We start from the raw sequence: 25,961 nt of genomic DNA on the forward strand, positions 1-25,961 counted from the left end.
CTGCAAAGAGGAACTCTTTCAGGGCTACTCTTCTTCAATCACTCTTTCCTCGTCCGTACTTTTTTTGTTCTCCTAAATGTGGAAGTACTTTTTCAAGGACACTTTACACTTGTCGCTTTTTTTTAATTTAACATTTTGCTGAAAATGAGGGTTCATATTTGTATTTGTTCTCTCTTTAAACAGTATTTAAACTCCTTTTTTTCTGGATGTAAAAGTTTTTGTTTTAATTTAAAGTTTTCACACAAAGGCTGCTTTACAGACAGGAGGTGGTTCTTTTGGGGAACCTGGTCCAGTCCCCACGGTTCCGCCTCACTGCCCCGCTCCCACACAGACCCCGCCCCTCAACAGCTCCTGCTTCTGGCCTGCTGTGGACAGGACAGCAGCTGCAGCAGGGGCTCAGACTGACTCCTCCCCTCCGCTCAGCCCTCAGACGACTGAAAGGGACTTTGCCAACGTTCACTTTATACTACCTGACTGACACGAAGGGCCCCATGGACACAAAACGGCACCCTCTCCTGCGTTACCCTGGACAAACGGCCGAGACTCTGTACCAGCGTCAGCAGGAAATCGCCAAGCATGGACATATTTATTTTTTAATTGTTAATGCAGAGAAAAGGTAAAAAAGAAAAAGGTTATAAATATTAAGTGTATGAAAAGATTATTGCAAAGAGCATTTGTTGTCATTGTAACCTCACACGCAAACACACACACACACACACACATAAAAAAAAGACCTGACAGGTCAGAGAGGGGCAGTACACTGGAAGAAGCACCCAGACCATGGTGCCAGTCTCTCCTCCAGGTTAGGTGGGAAATGAACCTGGGAATCCGGATGAAGCTGTAACAAGCCTGCTGTCAGGCACACCTTGTATAATTGTATTTCCCTCCAAAAACCCCCCAGTTTCTCTGTGGCCAAACTACAAGTAACGCAATATGGCTGGCCCAAAAAAAGGAGAGGACGTGAGGGATAGGTGGTGTCCCCCCCTCTCCCCACCGGATGATGCTTGGGCCGTGGGATGAGCGCGGCTGATCTGAGCGCTTATTTTTGACCCGCCCCGAATTTCTTCCAGCTCGGCGGAGTGTGAAATCGGCCGGCTCGGAGCCAACAGGTGGGCCAGACAGACAGACGGGAGGAGGGCGGGGAGGGCCGTCACGGCGGGGACACGTGCGGGCCAGAGCAGCTGCTGCCGGACGCGGGCGCGCGGATCCCACAGGCACGGGCGCACATCCCAGCCCAAAACAGAACAGAGGTTTTCAGTTGTTTTTTTGCCCGGAGCTGCAGGTCCATTCCTGCTCGCCACAGAACGTCTACAGGAGACGCTCATTTAACACTCTGACGGTCGGAATTGGCAGATGGCTGGAAAATGGTTTTTGACGGTTGCGTTCGGGGCTTGGGGCTGTAGTTTCCCCCTAAGGCTCCCCCGGCCCCCCGTCCCCCCGCCCCCCCCCCCCCACGCACCGCAGCTCACGAACGGTTCGTCGGCGCACGTGAGAGGATTCGGTCCAGTCCACACAAACAAACACGTGGAACAGTGCCCCAGATTACAGGCTGCTATTTTCGCTGCATAAAAAAAATGCTATGCTGTGTCTTTTTCTGTTATGTTTTTTTTTTTTTTTTGTTTAGAGTTTTTTTTCCTCTTTGTTAAACCTTCATCTTGTTATGAAAATGTGGGTCACAGGTGAAATGAATTAGTCAGAGCCCTGTCCTCAGTCCAGCCCCTGGTAGACGTTATTCCAGTTCACTGAACAAACAGCTCTCAGTCGGAAAGATTGTGGGTGGGGGGGGGGGGTGTTGGGGTAGAGACTGACGCCCTGGCTAACTGGGTGGCCCGCAGTGCTGGTTAGGGGGTTGGAGGAGGTGCGGGGTGCTTTCTGTCAGAGCAGAATGGGACAGCTGCTCCGTGTTGTCTGTGGATAGTCTACAACCCCCCCACACACCCCCCCCCCCCTCCGTCAGGTTCCCATCACCAGCCAATCAGCTATTTGTTTGTTATCCAGTAGACAGCGAGCAGACGGACAGACAGCCAGACAGACGGAGCGGGTTTGTTTAGCCGCCAGCCGCGACGTTTCAGCTCTCTTAATTCAACAGCTCGGAGCTCAAAGGTAGCACGTAAGGTTGTTTTTAAACAACGCAGGCAACGGCCAGACGTGGGCTTTGTTGCGTCTGTGGATTCGACACCAGTTGAAAAACATTCCATTTCACTCAAGTTTCAAAAGACCCCTCTTAGACAATAACAGACCCCTCTCTCCCCCCCGGCCCATAACAATATACAGTACGAGCTAGTTAGCTCACAGATACTAGAGTAAAGACATTTTCATGCAAATAAAGCAAACATCCCATTTGCTTTCATAAGTGAAAATATTCATTTCATAAGTGAAAATATTCAATATATTTCAATGCGATAATGCAAATGTGTGCTCTACTATTCCATATATAAACTTTTCTTAAAATTATACTAAAATTATTTAATGTATTAACTAATAAAGATTTATATTCACTTTGTATATACTACAGTAGTCATTAATATATTAGCTATGTTATTACGAAATAATCTTCAAAAGGTTATATAGAAAACAAACAGTGGCTACAGACAGCCGAGATGTTTAACTTTTCACAGAGTAATCCAGTACAAATTGAAGATTTTTTTTTTGTAATTGTTTTGAACCTGTGAAAGGTGTAAAAGTTAGTTTTGTGTATGCATGCAAGTGGCAGGGTGTTTGGCGAATGGCGTTGTGACACTGGATGAACAGGTGACAGGAAACGATGTGGCTTGCTACTTTCCATCCCTTGACTGATTTTTTTTGTTTTTTAATATTAATATTACTGTGGATCTCGGCTCAGTTGATAAGACGTTGTTCGATGTGAACTCTTTTATTTGTTTGTTCTTTGTTTTCCTAAGATGCCCCATGACAGTTAGAAACTTGTAACATTTCATATGCAAACAGAACCAAGACACGAGGTTTGGGAGTGCTGGAAGCTGTTGTATGCATAATGCATTGGATTGTGAAAAGCTCACAGATTTAAAAAAAAAAAAAGATTTAAAGAAATAAAAAGTGAAGTGTTTTGCTTATATTTACACAAGACCCAAGCTACTGAGGAAACGTCTCTGGAACTGTAAAGCTAGGCGGAACCCCCTTCTTCTTGCTCCATGCAGTGTGTATGCTGAAGTCTCTTCAAAGTGTAAAGTGCCATGCCAAAAAGCCTTGACCTCAATTCCAGCTACCATGCAATGCCCGAGCTCGCCACTGGGTGTCTCTGCTGAGCGCTCCTCTGATGAAACGGGCTTGCACGTTGCATGGTTCTGAAGAGACACCCTTTTGATACCTGCCGCGTGTGTGTGAGTGTGTGCGCGTGAGTGAAAGCGAGCGAGAGTGTTCTTTCAAGTTCCTACAGCTCAGAGGAGGGATCTGAACAGAACTTTTCAAGGCACTACTGCATGGAGGGGGGGGATGAAGAGCCGTCTTCAAATAGCTTTGCGGTCTTGTGAAGTCATTTCATTCAAATTCAAAACTGAATAATTGTCCTTTGGGGGAAAAAAGAAGCCCTTTGTAGAGATGTTGTAATTAAATGCATTGTTTCAGATGTGTTTACAAGGAATACAATTGATAATCAGTATTAAGTTCACCTTCACCATGATTACCTCTGTAGACGCCAACTGAATGCAGTTTTTTACGTAGTTTGGAATATTTTACCTTTTATTTTCTAAAGCTTTTTCCCCCCCATGTACTGTTCAAATACCATGTGTTATTTGCATCTGATACACAGGGGGGCGCTGCAGAGCTATCTTATACGTCATCATAACGCAAGGAAAGGGAATGTGAAAGGAAGGGAGAAGGGAGATGCCCTACTTCAAAGTAGCTGTTGCCTCCGGAGGAACGCTTGTGAGCCCCCTCTGTGTCGCACTTGCAGTGTTAGAAGAGTACAGGCGGATGTGAATTTGTACATATTTTATGGGTGTGCAGTATGTCAATATTGCTAAATGAGAATAGGCCTGTCGTGGTAAGCAGGATTTTAACCCCCACACCTCCCCCCCAACAAATACAGCACAATTTCAACGATTTATTCAGATATCCCTCTTTGCTTGTTTTTCTGTTAGGGAAGTATAGACCGTGAAACATTTCAAAATGACTGAAAACAGTCTTTAGAGGGGGGAGAAAGAGAAAGAGAGTGATTGAGGGCTATCCCACACTGAGTGGCAATGTCCTTAATGCCATGTGGCAGACTAGCTTTTTTAAGAACAGATATACTATACGTTGTTGTTTTTGACTGTTTTGTCGTATCGTTTTGGATATCACACCCGTTATTATCTGCTTCTTAGCTTCTGTCTCACTCAGATTTACACAAGAGCTTCTGATTTATGACACAGTTTGACACTTGGGATGAAAGCCTGCTTACCCCGCCACCGGCTGTAACAGAATACACCTAACATATAGAATAAATATATTACTCTCTATGGCTTTGTTAACATTTAAAATATTTTTTCATTGCTATTCTGAAGGGCGAAACGCAGTGTCTGTATGTGGTCATTGCATATGATGTTACTATGTTGCCAATACTACACAGTGTGATAAGACATTTGTTCTTGCTTTGCATGAGACAAGACACTGTCCTCCTACCTCATGTTGTGATAAAAAAAGAAAAAAAAACGATTTTTTTAAGCAAGGGACACTGCATCTCTAACCGTTTATCATAATTGGTATTTACTAGAAATGCAAACCTGTATATGCTTTTAGGTATTATCTCAGTTGTACGTAGTGTTTTTGTTTTCAACCCCCTCCCTCCCCAGTTTCAGCTCCTGTAAATATACCCTGTATAGACAATGAACTTGGATCAAATTCAAGTAAAGTTCTGTAGTGTCTAGCTGTTGTGCTGCTTTTTTTTTTTTTACTTGGTGCTCTTACAACTTCAGGCCATAGCCTGGTTTTAAGTTGTGGCCCAGCAATGTTTTGTCACAAAGCCATAAACAGTTTCTACACTGAACAATGGGCTTAATTTAGTACTTGAATGAATGTGATTCCGTCATTCGGGGTGTGAAGAAAATCGAGTCATAATGACTTACATAAATTATCGCTGCATCTGCCGCTTATTACTCTGCCAAGGCAGGCGGCTATGACATAACAGTTTGCAGACGGCAAAAAATTAGCATTATGTCTGGCTCTTCCTCGAGGGCAGGTCTGAGCAAATGTGACGGCCATCTCCACCAGCGAAAGAAATGGGCTAGTATTTGATTTTTACTCAGGCCTTGAGGATAAACAGTTGATTGAAATGGACTAGATGTGCTCAGTGGTGTCAGTTAGCTATAATTTTAGTTACCCACTACATATAAAATGAAACGCACAATTAAAAAAAAATGCTGAAAAATAAATTACTCAGAAGAAGATTTCAGTAGGCAGCAAGCAGTGCAGAGTGCAGTTTCTGAACAGTTTTAACTGCAGCTTACAATGAACTAAAATGCAAGGCATTTATGTGAGGTGGTCTTTATAGTAACAGATCATGCCCCGACGAGAGCTCCAACCGCATAGCACATTAACTGCCAAAACCCTTGGACGGCTCCACAGACTGACATCTAGGTCATATGGAAAAAGGCTTTCATGCCAAGTTTCCCACTATTAATCACAAATACCACAGAAGAAGAATGCAATGAACAAGAAGGCCAAAGGGGAAAAAAAAACTTTTGGGGATGTCACACTATAGTAGGGGAGGTTGTCACAGTTCACTTTGCCTTTTCAATACAGGAAAAAGTAAAACGACCCCAGTAATAAGGAACCAAACTAAACATTTAACTGCACCGCACTGAGGCTACAATCTGAAAAGCCTAATCTGTGCCGTATCTGGATTTGATGCCGTGTGAGAGGAGTACTGGCAGAAAGTAATGTTGCCATGCCATCATGTGATCGGTAGAAGGTGGACATGGTGGTGACCTTCTTGAACAACTGTTCGATTTCCATCACAGATCTCTGTAGATACACCACATCTTAATAACTTGCGTATTCGTTCACATGTCCTTTATGGTATTGTATGTACCCATGGTTTCCCATTTATATATCATTTTGGCAACTGCCACATATAGTACACTCCTTATTTATTCATACCCCTGATTAAAGAGCAACACACAAATGTAATTCATAGTGCAAGCTGACCATTCAAAATTTATTATAGAAAACATGAGGGTTTTATTAGTTCACCCTGTTAATTAATCTTTTAAGTAAAATTCAGTCAAACATAAGTGGCTGAAACTCAAAGGAGAGGTTCACAAACAAAAACCTGAAGGTATGAAGAACACCAAGCAATTCTGCCAGGGGGGAATGGTCTAAAAACCCACTTTAGAAGTGCCAGACCCTCATAAAACACTATGGGAAATGTCTCAGTGTAATCCATGCCAGAGGAGGATTCACAAAAACTATTTACATGGGCTATGAATAAATGTAACCCTCATGTTTTCTGGAATAAAATGTATTCTTTGTGCAATGTTATTGAGATTAAAAATAGAACATTTAAAAATTAACATGTAAAATGATCCAATACATATTTTTTCAATTATATCATGTTTGGCTGCCATGAGCCAATGGAATTCACAAAGTTGTTCAAAATGACGCAGATTAGGCTAGTTCTTTTATAAATTGACTGATCCTCATGGAATTTGTCTTATTCCTTGCTGACAGCACATATAATGTGTGCAAAATTTGGTTACCATGTTTTAGTAAATTTAGTATCTCACAAAAATGGTGCTTATCAGTACATAGGCCTGGATATTAAAAAATATATCCCCACTGAACCAATTGACTAATGCAAACAAAATTTTGGTTGCAGGATCCTTGTAACCAGGACCTTATGTGGCTGCATAGTGTCCCTCTGCCACCAGGGGGCAGGAGAATCTTACAACAGGAAAGAGAAAAAAAAAACAGCAGAACCCCTTCAGAGGTACCGACATGCTCCTGCTTTCTGCCATTGAAAACCGACCTGGTACTGGCACCAGTCATGAATGTAACTATGATGAACTATGGGCTAAAAGCAACTGTAGCCCCACACAAGATCTTGCATGGGGCCCTGAAAAACTGGGGCAGCACATAGTTGCAAAGTTGTCAAAAGAAAGTTAGTAGGCAAAATAATATGGCCGCCCCAAGGCAATTTCAGCCTTGTCTTTCTTTTCTTATGGCCCAAATGTCCACAACTTCCAAACTGATCATCTGACATCAGAGAAACCTTTTCAGACTGCAGCTCAATTTACATTACATTGCATGACATTACATTCATTTAGCAGACACTCCTACCCAGAGCAACTTTCAGGAACAGAGAACAGAAAACAGAGAATCCATCCAAGTTAGACGATCAACAGTGTCAGACCAGGCTAACAACACTCCCAGACCAGTGAGGGCATGCACAACACCATTTAATTCCTACCACAAGTTAATTTGTGCCAACCTGAAACTAGACAGCCTCTACAACACATAACACAAATCTATTTAACATAGAATAATAACATTTTGTACATGTCCACAGATGGAAGAAAATATGCCTCAACACTGTTCTTCCTCTGTTGCTGGATTTTCATCATTATGGAATACACTTAAAAACTATATCCTCCTTGACTGTTTGACTTCCTTGACTGTCTGCATCTTGTATTGCACCAATTTACTTAACCAAACAGTATGGTCACTGCAAGCCAGTCGAAATAAAGTCTTGGGACGGATAATTGAAAAGCACCCTTACTCCAGACGGGGAAGTTACCATGTACCCGCTGCATAATCGTGGCGCTTTGCTCCCATAAATGCTCCATGCAGCTTTAAATGTATTGCTTTATTGTGTATTCAACAGACGAACAGGCAAACGTTTATGACTGCAGTTCCCCTAACCTCATATTACCCGTCAACCACACTTCCCATTTTAACCAACCGTGAGGGTTTTCATAACCCCTGCAGCTGGCAGAGCATCACAGCACATGTTGCAGTTTATAGACATCTCTCATAGATGTAATTCATCAAAGTGCCCCACATGTGATAATGTACTGATGTTTTGTCAGCCATTTATGCCTCTTTCTGCTGTAAACGTTGCCCTTTGTCCTGGATGCATCTGGAGGGAGGTGTCCTGTCTCTGTCTTTCTCCAGGTCCCTAGTCTCTTTTACACCCTATAGAAAAAGAAAGGAATGACCTGAGCGCTGCCAAGAACAAGGGGGAGTGGTGGGGAGTGGAACAATAGTGATTTAGAGTTGAGAGTGTGAGAGAGAAAACAACACCAGTTAAAGGTGAAAATGTTAGGGTGCCACCGCAAACCCACATCTCACACCCATGAACATGCATAACGTACCAGTCAAAAGTTTAGACACACTTTTCTTTCAATATTTTTTATTTTCCACATTTTAGAATAATAATCAAAACTATACCTAAAACTAAATCCTATAATTCAGATTCTTCAAAACAGCCAAAAAATATTTTTTAAAACTAAATTTCTGGGACGAAATTCATACAAAGGTATCAATTTCACGATTTATATCTGTCTAAGAAACAAATTTAAAGCATTTAAGCCTGGATCAAAATGATGAAAAGATCAAAATGTCTTTGAATCCATGTGTTTCACTATTTTAATCATGTGTGTCCAAACCTTTGACTGGACACACACATATATATATATATATATATATATATATATATATATATATATATATATATATATATATATATACATATACACACATACACACACACACATATGCACACGCAGAGAGAAGGAGAGAGAGAGGACATCAGTTTGAGATCAAGGTTCTTATTTCTTTTAGTTACTTATTGCCACAACTACCGCTTTGTCCCTACACCAGATTCTTGCCACATCCACTTCCCGCCAGAGCCCATTACATTGATGATGTTTTGCTGAAGTTAAAAGAACTCGTTAAGCTGCACATTTATTATTCATTCGGTTGCACAATGTTTGTATTCACTGTTATGTCTCTATTCACAGGGATGAGATAAGGAACAGTCACTAAAGCATTTACTAACACTGCAGGCAGAACATCAAGAGAATTTTCACTTTGTCAGTGATCTTTGCCACTTTGGGTGCGGATAAGACATGAATCATTTGGAAAGTATTACCAATGTAAAGGTTTCCCTCTTTAAGCACAGTCAGACCTTTCTGTACAACCTATGACTCGTCTCATTATGACCTGTTTCTGTATCGAATTACTGAATAAACCTTAAACAAAAGGCAAACATCTCTTTACCCTTGAAAACATGTACACACCCTGAACAATGGCCTTCAGCGTTACATCTCTGGAGAACACTGTTTCCTACACCCCTGTCCGGTTTAACCCTTTTGCAATGTTAGTTAAGCAACTATTCATGTCATCATACAACTAATATTCCTACTAATGACAGGCCAACAGTTACTTTTTAGCACAAAGTTCAAGAAACCTTTAGTTGACCTTCCATCAATCATCAGTGAGGCCACAATCCCCATTCATTACATTATTGTCATTTAGCATATGCTATTATCCAGAGCAACTTACAATTTTTATCCATTTATACATAGCCAGACATCTACTGAGGCAATTGCAGCTTAAGCGCCTTGCCCATGGGTACAGCAGTGCCCCAGTGAGGCATAAAACCTGCAACATGTTGTGTATGAGTCCTGTGTAGCATAATGGTTAGAAGCAGGACATGTGCAGCATAGTGGTTAAGAAGCAGTACTTAACGGAAAGTTTGCTGCTGCCTACATATTTCCTCACAATCAACTGCATTCAGCAATCCACCACACACAATCACAGACATTTCCTCCTTCGCTTTATTGTCAAATTTATTTTACCTGCAGAAGTGATCGAGCAAAAACATCTCACTGACATCCATATTATCAGTATAGTATTTAATCCTATATCTGAGTGTGTGGTCTGAGTCTACTTGTTGACAGATTATTGATTTTCAGTTACTTTCTGACTGTTTAGAGTATAGTTTGCAGTCTCAGACCCAATCCTGTTTCTAAATATATCACATGCCACAAACAACATGCTCACACACACTGTGGCGGGGGCGGTTTGTGCCCAAAAAAAAGAAGAAAATTAAAAATGAATTGTCTTTGCTTTTGATTTTGGCATCAATTTTCCATGCATTTGACCTGAATTCAGTGTTTTACACTGTACAGTCTTCCAGCGTCCTGTAGGTGAACATAAACGTTAAAAAAAAAATCACAAAAAAGATATCCAAATCACATGCAAATAAGGATGCTGAGAAGCAACACAAGCCTGCTAGTGCATGCAATGAGACGTAGTTCATAGTTACGACACCCATCCTTTTTTGCAAAAAAGCAGAATGCATTAAAAGAGTAGACAATAAAATTCCAATTGATGAAAACATAATAATCAGTGAAATCAAAACATCCTAGTGGTACTGTGTCATCTCTTTGCTGTTGTTCACTACAGTTTTCGGCTTGTCGGAATCTTTCTGTGGTGGGCAGTACTGATTATTTAATTTGCAAAAGCAGTCCACCCACTTCTGTTTGCATCTCACATTTTTTCAATATATACCACTAACATGAACTTTTAACAACCAAAGGGAAATGGTGATAATGCAGCTTCTCTATCTTCTAAAGGACTCTCACATGTTCTTAATTAGCTGGCAGTACTGATCAGAAAAGCAAGCCTAATAAATACAGTAAAACTGGACCAAAGCCACTGGAGGGGGTTTAGATTATTGTACCTTAATATTACATAGCTTTTAACATTACCTTTTTACACTTTTAATATCGCCCTTTTAACCTGAGTTGTAATGTAATTTACAGTCAACAAATGGAAAAATCCTATTGTAATAAATAGGTACATTCACTGCTGCAACTTTGCAAGCTTAAACAAATCAGAATCTAAGGCTATGTTCACACTGTAGGCAAATGTGGCCCAAATCAGATTTTTTTTTTGCTCATATGTGACTCAGATCATAACAATGTGAACAGCACAAACCACATGGAATCTGATCTTTTTAATTCCGATTTGGGCCACTTCCATATGTGGTCCTAAATCAGACACAGGTCTGATTTTTTACAACGCGACCTCAGTCTGAACAGTCACATTTACGTCACTCTAGATCGACGTTCGTCACAATTCTGCGCTGGCGGAAGTGACATGACTAAATTCCTTGTCATTAGATGTAATTGAAAGTAGACCATTGACATCCTGAAATTTTGGATGTAATCGGTTTCAGTGAAGCCATACACGTCACGATCCCACCACTCCTGGCTCCGACTCTGCATCCAGACACACCTCCGTCCTGAAGAAGCAGCCATTGCTCCACAAAAAGCAATTAAAAATTTTGCTCTCTTTCTCCTCATCCTCGTCCTCCTTATCGCCTGCCCATGAATTCACTGGCTTCCGCTGCACATCAACTTATTAAAAAAAAAGCGTAAACGCTGACTTCAGTGGCCTCCATGTTTATTTCCATATGACAGCGTGCTGCGTGTGACGTCTTTGTTTTGTTCTTTTGCTCATGCGGGTCAGTTCAGGACTGTGACCAGTTCACACTGGAATCTGATATTGGCCACATTTAAAAAACAAATGTGAACAGCCAAACAAATAAATCGGATCTGAGCAATAAATCCGAATTGAGCACCACGGCTTGCAGTGTGAACGTAGCCTAATTGTCTGGTGTTACAGTCCATCAACTGCATCATGCAAAGCTTGCGTCTTACTTGTGTAGAAGTCCTTGGCTTCACAACAACATACTTTGTCATTTAAATTGCGCAATGCTGTAAACAGCGAACGGCAATTTGAAGTGTGCATCAGAGAAGACGAGGCATCCCTGAATGCCACGGGGCGGAGCCTCCCCCAGCCACGCTACAGCGTTAGCCAACTTTCATCAAGAGCAGGGGTTTTTGAAGTATTTGGAGCTTTGCCCCCGCCGCTGCTGTTCGCTCCTGCGGAGTCTGAGCTGAAGTGCCAGTCGCAGAAGCCATCTGTGAGCGAGGAGGTCCTTCCGAGCCGAAAGGCCCCGAAACGCTTCCAGGAGAGCGCGCCGACCAGGAAGCTGTTGAGGAAGCACAGCCAGGGCACGTTCATGTCCAGATAAGCAGGCACATCCGCCCACACCAGGAGGAGGGCCATCTGAAAAATCACGAAGGGCGCCCACGTGCTCAGGAAGGGCTCGATGGTCAGGCACAGGACATGCCAGCTGAGTGGCCCTCCCGCCCGGGGCCCGTCCGGGAGCAGGGGCCCCAGGCTACAGTAAAGGAGGGTGCAGCCCACCGTCAGTAAGAGGACAGAGGAGACCTGGGTGCTCTGAGGGCTGGGGAAGACCAGACACCGGCGCAGCAGGAGGTGGGAGCCCTCGCCTGTGTCCGGGCGGAAGCCGGACGCCGCGAAGACGTAGAAGAGAGTCGCGGCCCAGACAGCGCAGGCGGCCCAGGCGTACGCCAACCGGCGGGTCCAGCGCAAGGGGTGCCGGCCGGGCCACAGGGTCCAGTAGTGGTCCAGGCCAGCGAGGAAAAACACGGGCCAGTGCAGGAGGCCGTAGGTGAAGCAGGCGATCTGCACCAGCAGGCAGATGTGGTACCGCGTGAACCTCAGGCCCAGGAGGCGGAAGTCCTCCAGGCCGTAGATGGCGGAGACAGCGAGCGTGAGGAGGCTGTCCACCAGCGCCAGAGAGATGCAGAAGGACCCCAGGAAACTCCTGACCATGTGCTGCCTCTGGCCCAGCACCACGGTCCAGTTCAGCAGGCTCTTAATGCCCAGGACCAGCAGCAGAGAGGGGATGGAGTTGTCCATGGCGACAGCATGAGTGTCCATGCCTCAGATCGTCTCTGAGCTACGTCTCTGCGGCACAGAAAGAGGAATTATCACCTTGTATAACGTGGCCATGCAGTGGGATATACTTATGGAAAAAAAAACGCAATCGTTATCTCATATAACACTAAAAGGGTGTGTCTGCAAATACAATGAGAAACCACTAAAGTAAGGTACGAACTACCTCTGCTGGTATAGTCTAATTAAATCTGCATTGATCTATAAAACGTACTAATGTAGTCAAAGTCCAAGTAAAGTCAAACATATTAAAAATCCTTTTTTTCTGAATCTCACCTTGCAATTTATTTGCCATTTACTTGACTTAAAGAGTTGTTTCTTTGGTTACGATTTTCCGCCAAATGATTTATACAAACAAAATATATGCAAAAAATTTGCAAATACCGCTGGTAAAAGGTTTTGAAGTTTTTGTTTGTTTTGACGTTTCCATTGGATTTCCAAAGGAATACTTCAGAGGAGAACTTTCAGATACTCCCTATGCAGTTGACCAAACCTTAATAAACTGGTCCCAGCTATGAGTATCCCATTTATCCTCCTACTTACCGCTTCCTTTCAATGTCAGCATCCCTCCTCCACCCCATCTCCACCATTTCCCCAGTGCATGATGTCAAAATGGGTGATAAACAACCTTGCTCTTGTGGCCGTATGCAATCCCTTCATCAGACTCCAAGCCAAAGATCAGTACCCCTATGCCCTCTGCGGTCTTTACACTTTCATTGATTGGATCCTCTCTCTTTGGATGAGTTGCATTAGACTCCCCTCGTTGGACTGACTCTGACTGCAAAAAGCTCACGACACCTGCTCCTCCTACCTTTGTGCCTGTACTGGGTTTGAAATCTCAGCGACACAAAGCTCCAGCATCGGACTCTAAGAAGGTAACCGCCTTCCTGCTTACCAGTACCAGCCTGTACTTTGTCTAGTGTGTACACAGTTAATGCAGGTACAAAGATATTTTCATGATGTCACAATGGCGGCTGAGTCACATGACATACTGTGAAAACAGTCTGTTTTATTCCAGTGCAGACAGAAGCTACCAGTTCTCCCTGAAAGTGTGGTTTTCACACCGACCATGTTTCAACACAAACCCCTGAGCTCAACTGTGCCAAGGCCATCATTACAACACAGCTTATGGTCCTTAATGGATCTCCTCACCTCACCCACTACTGTATGTATTTCTGCTGTGCTGCTTAGACACTTGACTCAGACGTTCCAGTCCATGCATGTGCTCAGTTGCAATTAGTTTAAACTCAGAAAATTTGAGGTGTTATGTCCTGTAGTCTCAAAGACACCGCCTAAAATTTCAAAATGAACTTATCTTGTCATCATCAGAACCCAGACTCAGACTTATTTTTTATATATACTTTCAGCACATATTAAATATTTAGTGTGTGCAATACACTTCAGTGCTATGGTACAGCCATGCAGCCGTACACATCTGCGTATGTTTCTCCCGAATAGTATTAATTTAAATAGGATATTTATTATTTCATTAAATATATACAGCTCAATTTTAATTTTACGGTTTAATTTACCGTCATCAATGGTATATACCTTGCATGATAGAGTTTCGTATTTTTAAACACATTAACAATTTAAATTTTATAAGTAATATTCGCAAAGCCATTTTCTGCGTACGGTGCATTGCAGTTTCGGAGTACCGTCCTTAAGAGTCAAATTAATTTAACCAGTTAAAAGCTGTTCACATATTACCTTACATAAAAGTGTAGCTCAGTCAAGATCCGCAGCCGACATTCTTCTTTGGATTACCTGTAAGACCAAAATTCACCGTATAGTGTTTCACAGAATTTAGCCATGCGAGTTCGGGGATCCTGCGTAATGAGTTGTCAACAACAAAATAGGACAGGACGTTACTAGAACTTGGCAACGAGTTGAAGTAACGTGGGGAGGGATGTTGAGGCTAAAGCCAAGTTGTCAGTTTGTTGGGTTTTTGCGCTTTGGGTGAAACGTAGCCCACTTAAGGGCGTGTTTAGTCACGGCACTAGGTTAAGTGTGAACTATTTCAGCACCTTAGGCTTATCCTATTGTGTGAACTTAAAGTCGCCACAGCTCGTACATACGCGGAACTGCAAGACTGATGGGTCAAAATAATCTGGTTTAACTGGAACAAAAAAATGTATTCAGACTGCAGTTTTATTTTTATATTTATTATTATTTATATTTATATTTGTTTTTTATATTTATTATTTACAGTAATTATTTAAGATGTTGCATGCTTTAAATTATTTCGTTACAAATTACCTTTAACTAATACGGAATTTTTCAGTTCTGACAACTGGAAAGACTTTTTGCGAAAGCGGATAAAAAATGAATGGGATCTTAAATGATGTTGGTGGCTCGCTAACCTTGTTAGGTAGGTAATGTTAGGTATTTTCAGTGAGGTAAAGTTAGGTGCGATAACATTTACTGACGAGAACCACACAAATATCTATATCATAATATCAAATATTTCCCAAATCCGCACTTTGCCGTACGGCATCCTAACAGTAGGTAATCACCTGTTTTACTTACAGACTCACGCCGACACGACCCTCCCTCTGACTCTGATTGGCTTTAGCGCCACATATAACCAATGAAAATCCGTGTTTTATTCCAACTCCGTCCAATCGTATTTTCACATACATGACGTTTTATCTGACATGGGACCAGATGACTGAACCTGCTGGTGTTGCAAGAGTCATTTTCCAAGGTAGCCAGCTAGCCAGCTAGCAACCGAGCCAGGCGCATAATGAACTGCTGTTAGTTAATCGTATTAGTTAATCAATGTTGCAGGCACATTGTGCAAAAGTGAAACGCTGTGCGGCAAGGTTACTAGTGAGGAGGAATATACCCTCATTGCCAAAGCTAAATACCTAGCGACGCTAGTTAGCCTAGCAAGTAATGAGCAGGTAGACTAGTGTGGTAGCTAGCAAGCTAACTGTTGTCCATTTCCCCGCATTCTACTTAGTTAGCTCACGGTGGGTTTTTGTGTTGCGTTTCTGGTCTATAATATGATTTTAGGTTTGATCAAGATACTTCTGTTTTAGGCCGACTAATTGTACGTTACCTGCCATATAGTTATAACTAGTAAAACTAAGACCCAGCATATCTAGGGCTAGCTGGCTACCTATGTTTTGAAAATGAAATTCATTCATTTGAACAGCTGGAATTTTTTGACTGCCATGTTTTGTATTGTAGCTAAGTGTTGAAGTCTCCTGAATATTTCAGACGGTTATCAGGTTGGTTATCAGGAGATGTACAATAGCCAGAGAGAATAGCAGTTACATAGCTAGTGTAGCTGTATAAAGTGAACCTGTAGTTTGCCCCGCAGGATGGAAGGGGTGGAGGAGATGGAGGTGCGGCCTCCGTCTAAACACGCAGAGGCTGAAGTCAGCTTGATGGAGGCCGAGAGGCCTCCCAAGAGGAGGGAACGCCAGGGGAAGTCGCCTAGGAGACGGCGGGATGTGAAGAGGCGGCCGGATGATCATGAACAGCTGCTGAGGCGGCGGTTACCAGGACAACCAGAATACTCCGAACCTGCAGCATCCACAGTGGAGACCGGCGAGAGCTCCCCAAAGAGATGGGACAGGTGCAGGTAGTCGTGACAGCCATAACAGTATAGCATAAGCATTACCCAGCGGGCTACTGACGTTTATTCTCTGGGGCTTGTGCAAAAACCCATTTAGGGGTTGACTGAATGAAAACTTTTAGTCGTCTGTTGACGAAATATAAGAATAATTACACGTTTGGTGCTAGTTGTCAGTATTGTGTCTTTATCAGCCAAAAAAACACTATCACCCAAGTGTTAGATTAGTATTACAATGACATTTGTGGTCTCACAGCGACCTACAACAGAAAATAACATGAAAAACTATTACCCTTTCGGTTTGTCTTATTACAGGCGAGGCCACTTTCTGCATGGACCATACCCAGCTACTCACTTTGGACCCAAGGCCTGCATTCTGCCAAACCCCACCTCAGTCATGTAAGACAATGTGATCAAAAAGTTGTGTTTTCCTATTGAAAGTTGGAGGAAAAAAAAAAAAAATATGTTTCTCCTAGCCTGTACAGTGGTGTCTCAGACCTGATTGCATAACCCCTCACAGATAAGATAAGAGAGAGGTAAGGCCACATTCGCTTTGACTGGCTGTCAATGTCTCTGGAGCGGTCGTCCCGGTCACACAAACAGGGTTTGACGTGGAGGCCAAGTGCCTCACTTGGCAGCAAGGCCGTGTAACACTGAGAGGGCGACAGGCATCTATTCTCTGCTCAGGATGCCTGTCCTCCATCCAGGGAAGGAGGAGAGAGAGAAGCGGTAAAAATGGCCGACGTGGACTTCTGACACCATTTGGAGTGTGGACCTGGCTAAAGCTTGTCACACAGTCGTTTATGGATTTCTCCGAGTTGGCTTTGTTTCGAAGCATTCCCTTATGTGCTTGAGGTGCCTGCTTACAGGGTGTTTAATTAGGAATGCCACCACATTAGCTCCATGCCATTTAGCATACATTGTTAATCCTGCTCTTTCCACAGAGGAGCTGTCTGTCAAAAAGACTACTGTTTTGCTGTGAAAGTTTGCTGTTTACTGATAGAAACTGCTGTCTGGGGTTGGGATTAGTAATGGGTTAAAAGGAGAGTTGCAGTAGGTAACCAGGGAGACATTTTACTGGTTTGTCTGTGCAGATGTTACTGAAGGGTTAAATGTTGTGAAATCAGGCACATCCAGGACCCGGCCAGCCAGAGGCTCACCTGGAACAAACCTCCGGTCAACGTGCTGGTGATCAGGAAGATCCGAGACGAGAGTCTGCTCGAGCCCTTTAAGGAGCTCTGCAGGTTTCTCATCCAGGTACTGTGCTGTTGTGTGTGTTTCTTGCAGAGCCTGGGTGTGTGCGCGGGTGGGCTTGTGTGCGTTGTTTTTGTAAGAGTCCCGTTTTTTGCGTATGTCCGCGAGCGCTTGTAACATGATTATGTGTGAGCTTTTTTAAAAAGGACTAGTTTCGTGTGTGTGTGTGTTTTTGTAAATGGACCAGTTGGGTGTATGGGTGTTTTTGTAAGAGGACTGTGTACGTGTACGTGCGTGCATGCCTGCATGCATGCTTCTTTGTATCTGGACTCATCTCTGTGTTGATGGCTAAAGATAGGGTTGGTCATTTCACAAGCTTGATCATTTCAGAGGCTTGATCACACGTTATTTTTAAGGACAGTGGTGAAGAGTGATAAACCATCAGGCTCCAGCACTAAACTGAACTGAAAAGAAGTGTACAGTACAGTATCACAGCCAGTAGATTCATTTTGAAACCATACTTTTAAATTTCATCCTTTGTGGGGAGTGTTCTGTCACCACATATGCATATGTCCAAAAAGTCTCCAACCCCCCCCCCAGCCCCTTGTGCTAATGGCATATGTTCTGATATGTTGTCTTGGGATTAAAGACAGATTCTGGTGAAATTGTAACCATTTTGTGGTCAAAATAATGGAACCAGGTTTATAGCAATTCACAAGTATGTAGCAATAATGCAATATGTTTTAGCCCTAAAAAGGCTTTTAAAAAATGATTCCAGCTTAAAACAATAACCTACAAGGCTATTACGTCAGGAACCCAGGTATCTTAATGTTTCTCAGTTTTTTTTGAGGCTTTTTCCACTTTTGCGTTTGTGTCATTTGCTGACATTGGCCGGAGTTCCACAGCAGTCGGGCAGATTGGCTTCTTTCCTCTTGGGATAGGGGTGGGTGGCGTGGCCAAGATTTGCTCATCTCTGACTCGTCAGGTGCCTGCCAATTGCTTGGATGATGTTGGTGGTCATCTTCAAATTAGCCTATTCTACTCCAATTAACACCCATCCTCCAATTAATCCTTGGTCTCCCCTCCACTGTTGTGCCTTGTGTGACTTGTAGGGTGAAAAATAGCCAGTGACTGTGTGCAAAGGATTGCATTTATCTTGCCTCAACACTCATGCATGAGTGCCGAGGTTGTCGCAGTCAGACAAGCCTAGAAAATACAAGTAGTGATTCTGTTGTAGAAAAGAATATGATATATTTTTTTTAAAAATCTGCATTTTCAAAATGGAGGCCAATCCTCAGATAGTAATGGCCTTCTTTGCTAGTTGCCATGACACCTGTTCATATAGTGTGGTTTCGTAGCAAGCTGTCCCGTCTCATTTGTTTACACCCGAAATATGAGCTTACGGTTTTTTTTTTAGAACATGAATACTTCAGTTTCTGTGACAACAGTTCTTGGAAATCTCATGTTAGGTGCCCTCTGAAATTGAACTGGTTAAGGACTTCTTTTTTTCCTTTTTTTTTTTTTTCAAGGAAGGTTAACCGCATAGCATATTTGCTTGGATACTCTGAAGCTGCCCAAATAACATATCCAGTTAATGTGTACGATTTTCGCTGGAGTCAAATTCATATTCAGATGGAGCTGTATTGGCATGCGAAATAAAGTTGTGTTGCCAACGCATCATAATCTTTGAAGCTCAAAATGATCTCTCTTTATCTGTGTCTCTGTCATGAGCAGGAGAAGCAGCTGGTGGTGTACGTGGAGAAAAAAGCAGTGGACGATGCCGCTCTCTTGAAGGACGAGGCGTTTGGTTCTATTCGCAACCAGCTTTGCACGTTCCGGGAGGGTAAGAGCACACTGAGCTTTGCACGCATCACGATCTGCAAGCTACTGAGGATTTGCGGTGAGAATACAGCACCAGAAGAGCTGGCTAGCTTCTAGGTCGCTAAACCACTAGCAGTGTTCCTCAGCCGCAGGTCACCGGTTTCCTGTGAAGCTGACAGTCACTCTGTCGCTGCTCTTTGGCCCTCTGTCTCTCTGTCTCCAAGGCTACGATGACATTTCGGACTGCGTGGACCTCATCATCTGTCTCGGGGGCGACGGGACCCTCCTTTATGCTTCCTCACTGTTCCAGGTATGCTGGGTCACGGTGCCACCTGCACCTTCCTGTGGTTATAGCACCCCCCCCCAGGTCAAGGAACTGAACAGTGTTCCCTGTAGGTCATGTGACATCAGTTTCCAAAATAAAAACCCTAGCTGTGCAGATGTTCCACCCAAGAGAACAGCAGCGCATTGTTCCGCATTGAATAAGGAACAGTGTTTTCAGACCAGGCTAAAAGAACTCCCAGACCAGTGAGTGTAATCACAACAGCATTCAAGCACTACCACAAGTTAACTTGTGCAACCTGACTAGACAGCCAAGTACACACACTACCATATGTCACACAGCCACTAAATCACAGTATCCATAACGCATTGCAGTACTACAGGTAAAATAAGTGGCAGGTAATACAAGTAGCAAGTGTTAGGCAAAGATGCAAACTCCTCACCTTTTGGCGAAGTTTGCCGTTTTGAGATCAAAATAGGTCACCTACAACATTTGTGCAGATCAGAGGAGAAATTGTTTTGGGGGGGGGGGGGGGTGGGAGTGGTTGTCACAACAGCAGAAGTTCAGAAACACTTGTTTATCTTCTCTGTGGACTGCATTTTTTCCCCACCTGCATTCTGTGAAGACCCGCCCCTACTCCGCCTCTGATTGGCTCTGACCCTGATATTCTTAGCCTAACCATCTCACTCCTAACCAACAAAAGCAAAGAGTAGCCTACTAGCCAATCAGAGAAGGTTTAAAAAAAAAAAAAAAAAAGCCCTGGCGCATTCCACTAGGAACGCAGGTGACTTCATAGTCACTGCCTTCGTAGGCAGCACCATAACCTGTTAGGTATCTCAGAAGGCGACGGTAGATATTATGTTTGGAATGCCCTTTGAAGTTTGAATGTGTCACACGAGACTTGCGTTTGCTCCCACAACATCGTCTTCATCAAACAAGCGCAGTACGTACGCTGCGCGTTCACACTGTTAGCATTCACACTAGCTAGCTTCACAGGCTCCAAACAAAAGAACTTTATAAAATAATTGAAAGGATAAAAGCCTAAATGACAAAATTGCTTACTATAATATTAATAACATATATCATTTGGCGTCTGCCAAATGACCTAAATGTAACGTAATGTAAAATGTAATGTAATATATTATTCAGTGGTGTATTCTCCCACTCATTTTTTGGTAGGAGAATCATTACTAGGGGGTGGGGATTGAGGTGGAACCGCTTTGCAGTCTCGGGGGTAAAGTTTAAGGTTAGCTTGAATTGAAGGTCGGCTAAGCTAAGGTTGAGTGTCAGCTTGGATTAGTTGGATGATGCAACGTGTTTTCAGAGCTCCTTATTGGCTGTGTGTGACTGCCTGACAGAAAGTGTTGACTTTGACTGATATTTCTGTCCCCGAAAAGGCGAGTGTCCCCCCGGTCATGGCATTCCACCTCGGCTCCCTGGGCTTCCTGACGCCGTTCAAGTTCGAGTCATACAAGACAGAGGTGGCGAAGGTATTTGAAGGTACAGTTCAATGAGAGAGCGCGCATGCGCTTCTGGTTCTGTCTTGAGTGTGCTCTTTTGTGATGCCACGGTCACAGTTGCTGTAGGCTGCTATGAGTTATTTAACATGCTCAACACTGCCATCTTCAGGGCAATATAGGGAATGAGGAACCACAGAGATTCAGTCGAAGTGGACACTTCAAAATTATGGGCAAATACTGATTTCTTTTCTGAGAAAGCCTTGGTTATTAGTCTTATAAATCTGAAGTACAATGTTAAGTATGTGTGCTCAAATGGCATGTGAAACCATGTGTCTGGTGACCAAAAAATAAGCATATTGAAATTGACTGCGCCTTGCTTGCAACAAAATATGTGCTGTGCTGGTAATGCTATACTATTGCATTTAATACAATTCGCCTACGCCGGTCACATATCAGACCAGGGACAGCGAAGGTAAGTGTCCTCATTCACGTGTGAACGTGTTCGCGTGTGTGTAAACGAGCGTGTGTGTAAATGCGCGTGCGCGCCCGCCCCGCAGGGAACGCGGCCATCACGTTGCGCAGCCGTTTGAAAGTGAAGGTGGTGAAGGGCATGTCGCAGAGGACGGGGCAGTGCTACGGGGAGGAGAACGGCGTCGCGCCCCCGAGCCACAGAGACGCCGAAGCAGGAAAGACGTCGCTGCAGCTGCAGGTGAGAGCCGCGCGCCCGGGACGGAGCGGGTGTGAGTCATGTGACCGGGACGGAGCGGGTGTGAGTGTGTCATGTGACCGGGACGGAGCAGGTGCGAGTCATGTGACCGGGACAGAGCGGGTGTGAGTCATGTGACCGGGACGGAGCGGGTGTGAGTGTGTCATGTGAAAGGGACGGAGCGGGTGTGAGTCATGTGACCGGGACGGAGCGGGTGTGAGTCATGTGACCTGCAGTATTAGGAAGCTGTTCTGCAGCTGTTGATGGTTAAGGTACAAGGTGTGTGTGTTCAACCACAATTAACTCAAAATGATGCTTTGATGTTTTTTTTAGATGTTTTTTTAATATTGTTCATTAGGGAGGTAGGTTCTACACTACATCGACAGCTGTGTTCTAAGCACCTTATTCTGTGATATTTTAGTGGATTTATAATGCTGTAAAATCAAAACAAAGCAAGAGAAGTTAAAAAAGGCCCCCTGACATGTTTTTAATATTCAGATAAATACTTTCTCTAACAATGCCAATGTGAAATTCTCACTAATACCATAACACATGAAAAGGTAAAATGATCCTGGAGGCTGTTTGAAAAGGAAGGAAAATGCCACAGTGTTATTACTGAGGACTCGTGACCCTGGAATACCCCTCTGCAATACAAAAGAGCACTCTGTCAATTCTGGGCTTGGAAATGCTGTGCTAAAAAACCGCCATCACAGCTGGTTTTGCTGAGATGCATTGGAAGCCGTGGCCTCCAATATCACCACACCCGCTGGAATAGCGATCTCCCGTGAGATGGTCCATAATTTCAGCCCTCACCGATTGGCCCATTATGAGAGGCCCGGGCACCAGGGTGCTGGCAGTAAAGGGCTAGAGACTGGCAGAACTTGGCACAGGGTCCCGCTCTCAGGCTGGGTGTCAGACGGCACATGTCCGCTCACACCGCGGGGGCCCCGAAGGACTGACATCATTTCCTTGGAGACAGCCATAACAAACTGATGTGCGAACGGGCGAAAAAAAAAGGGAAAAAAAAAACAGACAAAAATGCGTGTTACGGATCTGTTGAGTCTGTTGCCACGGAGACGATGCCGTCATTTCTCTCGAGTCTGCGGCGGACAGAATGTGCTCTGACACTTCAGCCACGCAGTCGGGATCGGCTTTCGATGATTTTTAAGCAGTCTGCGACGTGGACAGGGAGCGGTCAGTCTAACTCACTTTGAGTCACCACAACAAATTAATACCGTTACTACAGTCTTTTTAAGCGTGCACAGTGTTTTCGCTCAATTCAGAGGCCGCCAAGCGGTTGCAGTGCATTACAATATTAGTTAGCAGTGACTGTTAGCCCACATTATGCGTTTTGTATTGTGTAGTTAAAGGTGTTCTAGCACAGTTAGCATTAGCTGTCAGCTGTGAACTGAGTTGACCTCTCCTGCAGGTGCTGAATGAGGTGGTGGTGGACAGAGGCCCCTCCTCCTACCTGTCCAACGTTGACCTGTACCTGGACGGCAGGCTGATCACCTCGGTGCAGGGAGACGGTGAGATTAAGGGGGGCGGGACGGGGGGGTCGAGAGTCAGGAATGTTTTTCACTTTCCTGTCCGTGTTAGTGTTTTTTTGTGTTATGTTCTGTTCCTGATCATGATGCACGTGGAACCAATGTGATATGGTCACGCTGGAGGGGGATTCCAGTACCGGTGCGCTCAGTCTCTTTCTTGGCCTTGCAGGTGTCATAGTGTCCACCCCCACAGGCAGCACTGCCTATGCTGCGGCCGCGGGGGCCTCCATGATCCACCCCAATGTCCCCGCCATCATGGTGACCCCCATCTGCCCACACTCCCTGTCCTTTCGCCCCATCGTGGTGCCGGCCGGTGTGGAGCTCATGGTGAGAGAGAGAGAGAAGGGGGAAAGAGAGGGGGGGAGAGACAGGGGGCGAGGGAGGGGGGGAGAGAGAGGGGGCGAGGGAGGGGGCGAGAGAAGGAGGGAGGGAGGGGGAGAGAGAGGAAGGGAGGGAGGGGGTGAGAGAAGGAGGGAGGGAAAAAAAGAGACAGTGAGAGAGAGGGAGAGAGAGGGGGGGCGAGGGAGGAGAGCAAGAGGGAGGGAGGGAGGGGGTGAGACAAGGAGAGAGGGAGGGAAAGAGACAGAGAGAGAGAGCGAGAGAGGGGGGACGAGGGAGGGGGGAGAGAAAGAGGGAGGGAAGGAGAAAGAGGGAGAGAGTGGTGATGGTGAGGTGAGGCGGGGCAGGGTGGAGAACATGAGTCATTACGTTCATGACAGAGCAGAGGAGAAATGGATATCCTGTTAATGTGTTGGATGGAATCGGAACTGAGCAAAGCTGTAAAAGGATTTTATCTTCGCTGTAATGGCCCTGCCACTGCCAAGCACAGCCATTTCAGATTTGTGACAAGCGTGCGAACGGCTTTTCTGTTTTGTGTAGATAACGCTGTCCCCTGATGCACGGAACACAGCCTGGGTGTCTTTCGATGGCAGGAAGAGGCAGGAGATCCAGCACGGGGACAGGTAATCCCACCAATTGCCACTCCTCTTCCTCACCACGTGATCTCAGCGTCCTCAGTCCTGCTCCTGCAGGACTCCTGCTACTCCAGAATTCATACTTTCCTATTACTAGCTAATATACCCCTGCATTCATCCTGCCCTGGTCAGGCTATCCCAGAATTCACAGCACCCTGTTGCTGAAGAGGTAGATGAGTCCTGTTCCTTGTATGCAGTGCACATGCAAAGGAGTGTTGTTCTGTTTTTCTCTGGCACGGCGCCCCCTGCAGTATTAAAATCACCACGTCCTGCTACCCGGTGCCTTCCATCTGCTGCCACGACCTGGTGTACGACTGGTTCGAGAGCCTGGCCGAGTGTCTGCACTGGAACGTCCGCAAAAAGCAGACCCGCCTGACGGACGTTACCGATTCCTCCGACACAGAGAACTGAGCCCCCCCCCCCCTCCCCCCTCCCCCCTCCCCTGCTCCCCTTCCTGTGGGTCCCTCCGAGGCCGGTGACGAGTGGCAGGGTGACGCGTCACTTCTCCGATTCTGAACACAAGCGGCAGGGAGAGTGAATCTCTGCAAGATCCCCGAAAATGTGTGGGGCTTCCATGGCTCGCCGGTCTGAGCCAATCATATCGCTGCCATGGAGAGGGAAGTCTCTATTCAATAAGTCCGCGTCTCACAGCACATGGTGGCCCAGCCCATTATGGGGTTCATGAATCCCTCCATCTCTCGGCGCTCACCGAACCCCCTGTGTGGCAGTTTCCCTCTCTGCCTCTGACCGGACTGAGCCGTTCGGGACGCGCCAGACAGACTTTAACCCCAGTTACGGACCACAACCAGGCATACGGCTGACAGTCAACACTGAGAGAAATCTCACTCGGAACAGCACTCTTTACAAGAGACAGCAGCTAGCTTTAGATTTCATCATTTTAAGTGCTTAGAGGCACCATTAACACGTTGCATGTTCCCAGTGGGTAAAGTGGTCAGAGCACGACCAGCAGTGCAGGTGTCAGTGTGACACACACACACTTCCAGATTATGAAATTATGGAAAAATCTGCAAACCACTCAGATACAGAAGCTGTACAGAAGAGGATGACTGAAGATGGAAGTATATCTCACTGCATTTAACCTACATCAGTATTTATTCATATTTATCGATTTGAATGTATATATATATGCTGAAAATAAAAACACCATGTTTACTCTTTTAAGGAAGTTTCTGCGTGTTAGTGTATGTTTCTGTATGACCTTGGGCATCGTTTTCGCATGTAGATTTCATCCTGAATCGTACATACGAGCCTGAGATGAGGTGGTGTTGGACGTCTCTGCAAACTTCGGACCGTGTGTACGAAGTAATCCGGCTGAACAGATGTATTGTGGGCATGAGACTGATGTTTTCCGATCTGTGAGCTTGATGCATTGAAAGAGTTGAAAGACAGTAGCAGACAGCATTATATAGACGGTGAAGATGCATCAGTTTGAAAATTCAAACAAAAGCAATACTGCGGGTAGTGATAACATTCAGAAATTAACTGGGCTATAATACCTAGTTACAATATTCAACTCAATGGCATATTAAGAGTTTTAATTGTTCTGCAATAAAATAATTATATTTGGTCAAGACAAGTTAAAAAAGTTTGCAAATTGCACA

The 25,961-nt window shown here is 44.5% G+C and overlaps 2 protein-coding genes across 8 annotated transcripts; one reads left to right on the forward strand and one right to left on the reverse strand.

Annotated features, from left to right (window-relative positions):
• Positions 1–9,680: 9,680 nt before the first annotated feature.
• gpr160 (G protein-coupled receptor 160) lies at positions 9,681–14,600 on the reverse strand. 2 transcript variants are annotated; one of them, XM_036554626.1, is made up of 2 exons: positions 14,482–14,600; positions 9,681–12,783 (listed from the first exon to the last, which is right to left on the reverse strand). In XM_036554626.1, exon 2 carries the CDS (start codon positions 12,754–12,756, stop codon positions 11,809–11,811), a length of 948 nt encoding a protein of 315 aa, XP_036410519.1. In that variant the 5' UTR covers positions 12,757–12,783; positions 14,482–14,600; the 3' UTR covers positions 9,681–11,808. The 2 variants fall into 2 exon arrangements, with proteins under 2 accessions (XP_036410519.1, XP_036410520.1); XM_036554627.1 differs by lacking the exon at positions 14,482–14,600 and adding an exon at positions 13,315–13,587.
• Positions 14,601–15,425: 825 nt separating this feature from the next.
• Positions 15,426–24,769, forward strand: nadkb (NAD kinase b). 6 transcript variants are annotated; one of them, XM_036554735.1, is made up of 12 exons: positions 15,426–15,478; positions 16,100–16,363; positions 16,670–16,753; positions 17,482–17,611; positions 19,283–19,391; positions 19,594–19,679; positions 21,050–21,152; positions 21,670–21,821; positions 23,248–23,347; positions 23,535–23,692; positions 24,245–24,327; positions 24,591–24,769. In XM_036554735.1, exons 2-12 carry the CDS (start codon positions 16,101–16,103, stop codon positions 24,748–24,750), a joined length of 1,428 nt encoding a protein of 475 aa, XP_036410628.1. In that variant the 5' UTR covers positions 15,426–15,478; position 16,100; the 3' UTR covers positions 24,751–24,769. The 6 variants fall into 6 exon arrangements, with proteins under 6 accessions (XP_036410628.1, XP_036410632.1, XP_036410630.1 ...); XM_036554739.1 differs by having other exon boundaries at positions 16,100–16,357; XM_036554737.1 differs by lacking the exon at positions 15,426–15,478 and adding an exon at positions 15,488–16,007 and having other exon boundaries at positions 16,088–16,363.
• The last annotated feature ends 1,192 nt before the right edge of the window (positions 24,770–25,961 follow it).

Source organism: Megalops cyprinoides, chromosome 20 (assembly GCF_013368585.1).
Source record: "Megalops cyprinoides isolate fMegCyp1 chromosome 20, fMegCyp1.pri, whole genome shotgun sequence".
Lineage (NCBI taxonomy): Eukaryota > Metazoa > Chordata > Actinopteri > Elopiformes > Megalopidae > Megalops > Megalops cyprinoides.

Excerpts from the sequence above, each read along its gene's own strand:
- nadkb (XM_036554735.1), top strand. The coding sequence starts at position 16,101 with ATGGAAGGGGTGGAGGAGATGGAGGTGCGGCCTCCGTCTAAACACGCA. Across the intron at positions 19,392-19,593 it reads GCTTTGCACGTTCCGGGAGG|GCTACGATGACATTTCGGAC; the intron begins GTAAGAGCACAC and ends TCTGTCTCCAAG. Across the intron at positions 24,328-24,590 it reads GAGATCCAGCACGGGGACAG|TATTAAAATCACCACGTCCT; the intron begins GTAATCCCACCA and ends CGCCCCCTGCAG.
- gpr160 (XM_036554626.1), bottom strand. The coding sequence starts at position 12,756 with ATGGACACTCATGCTGTCGCCATGGACAACTCCATCCCCTCTCTGCTG.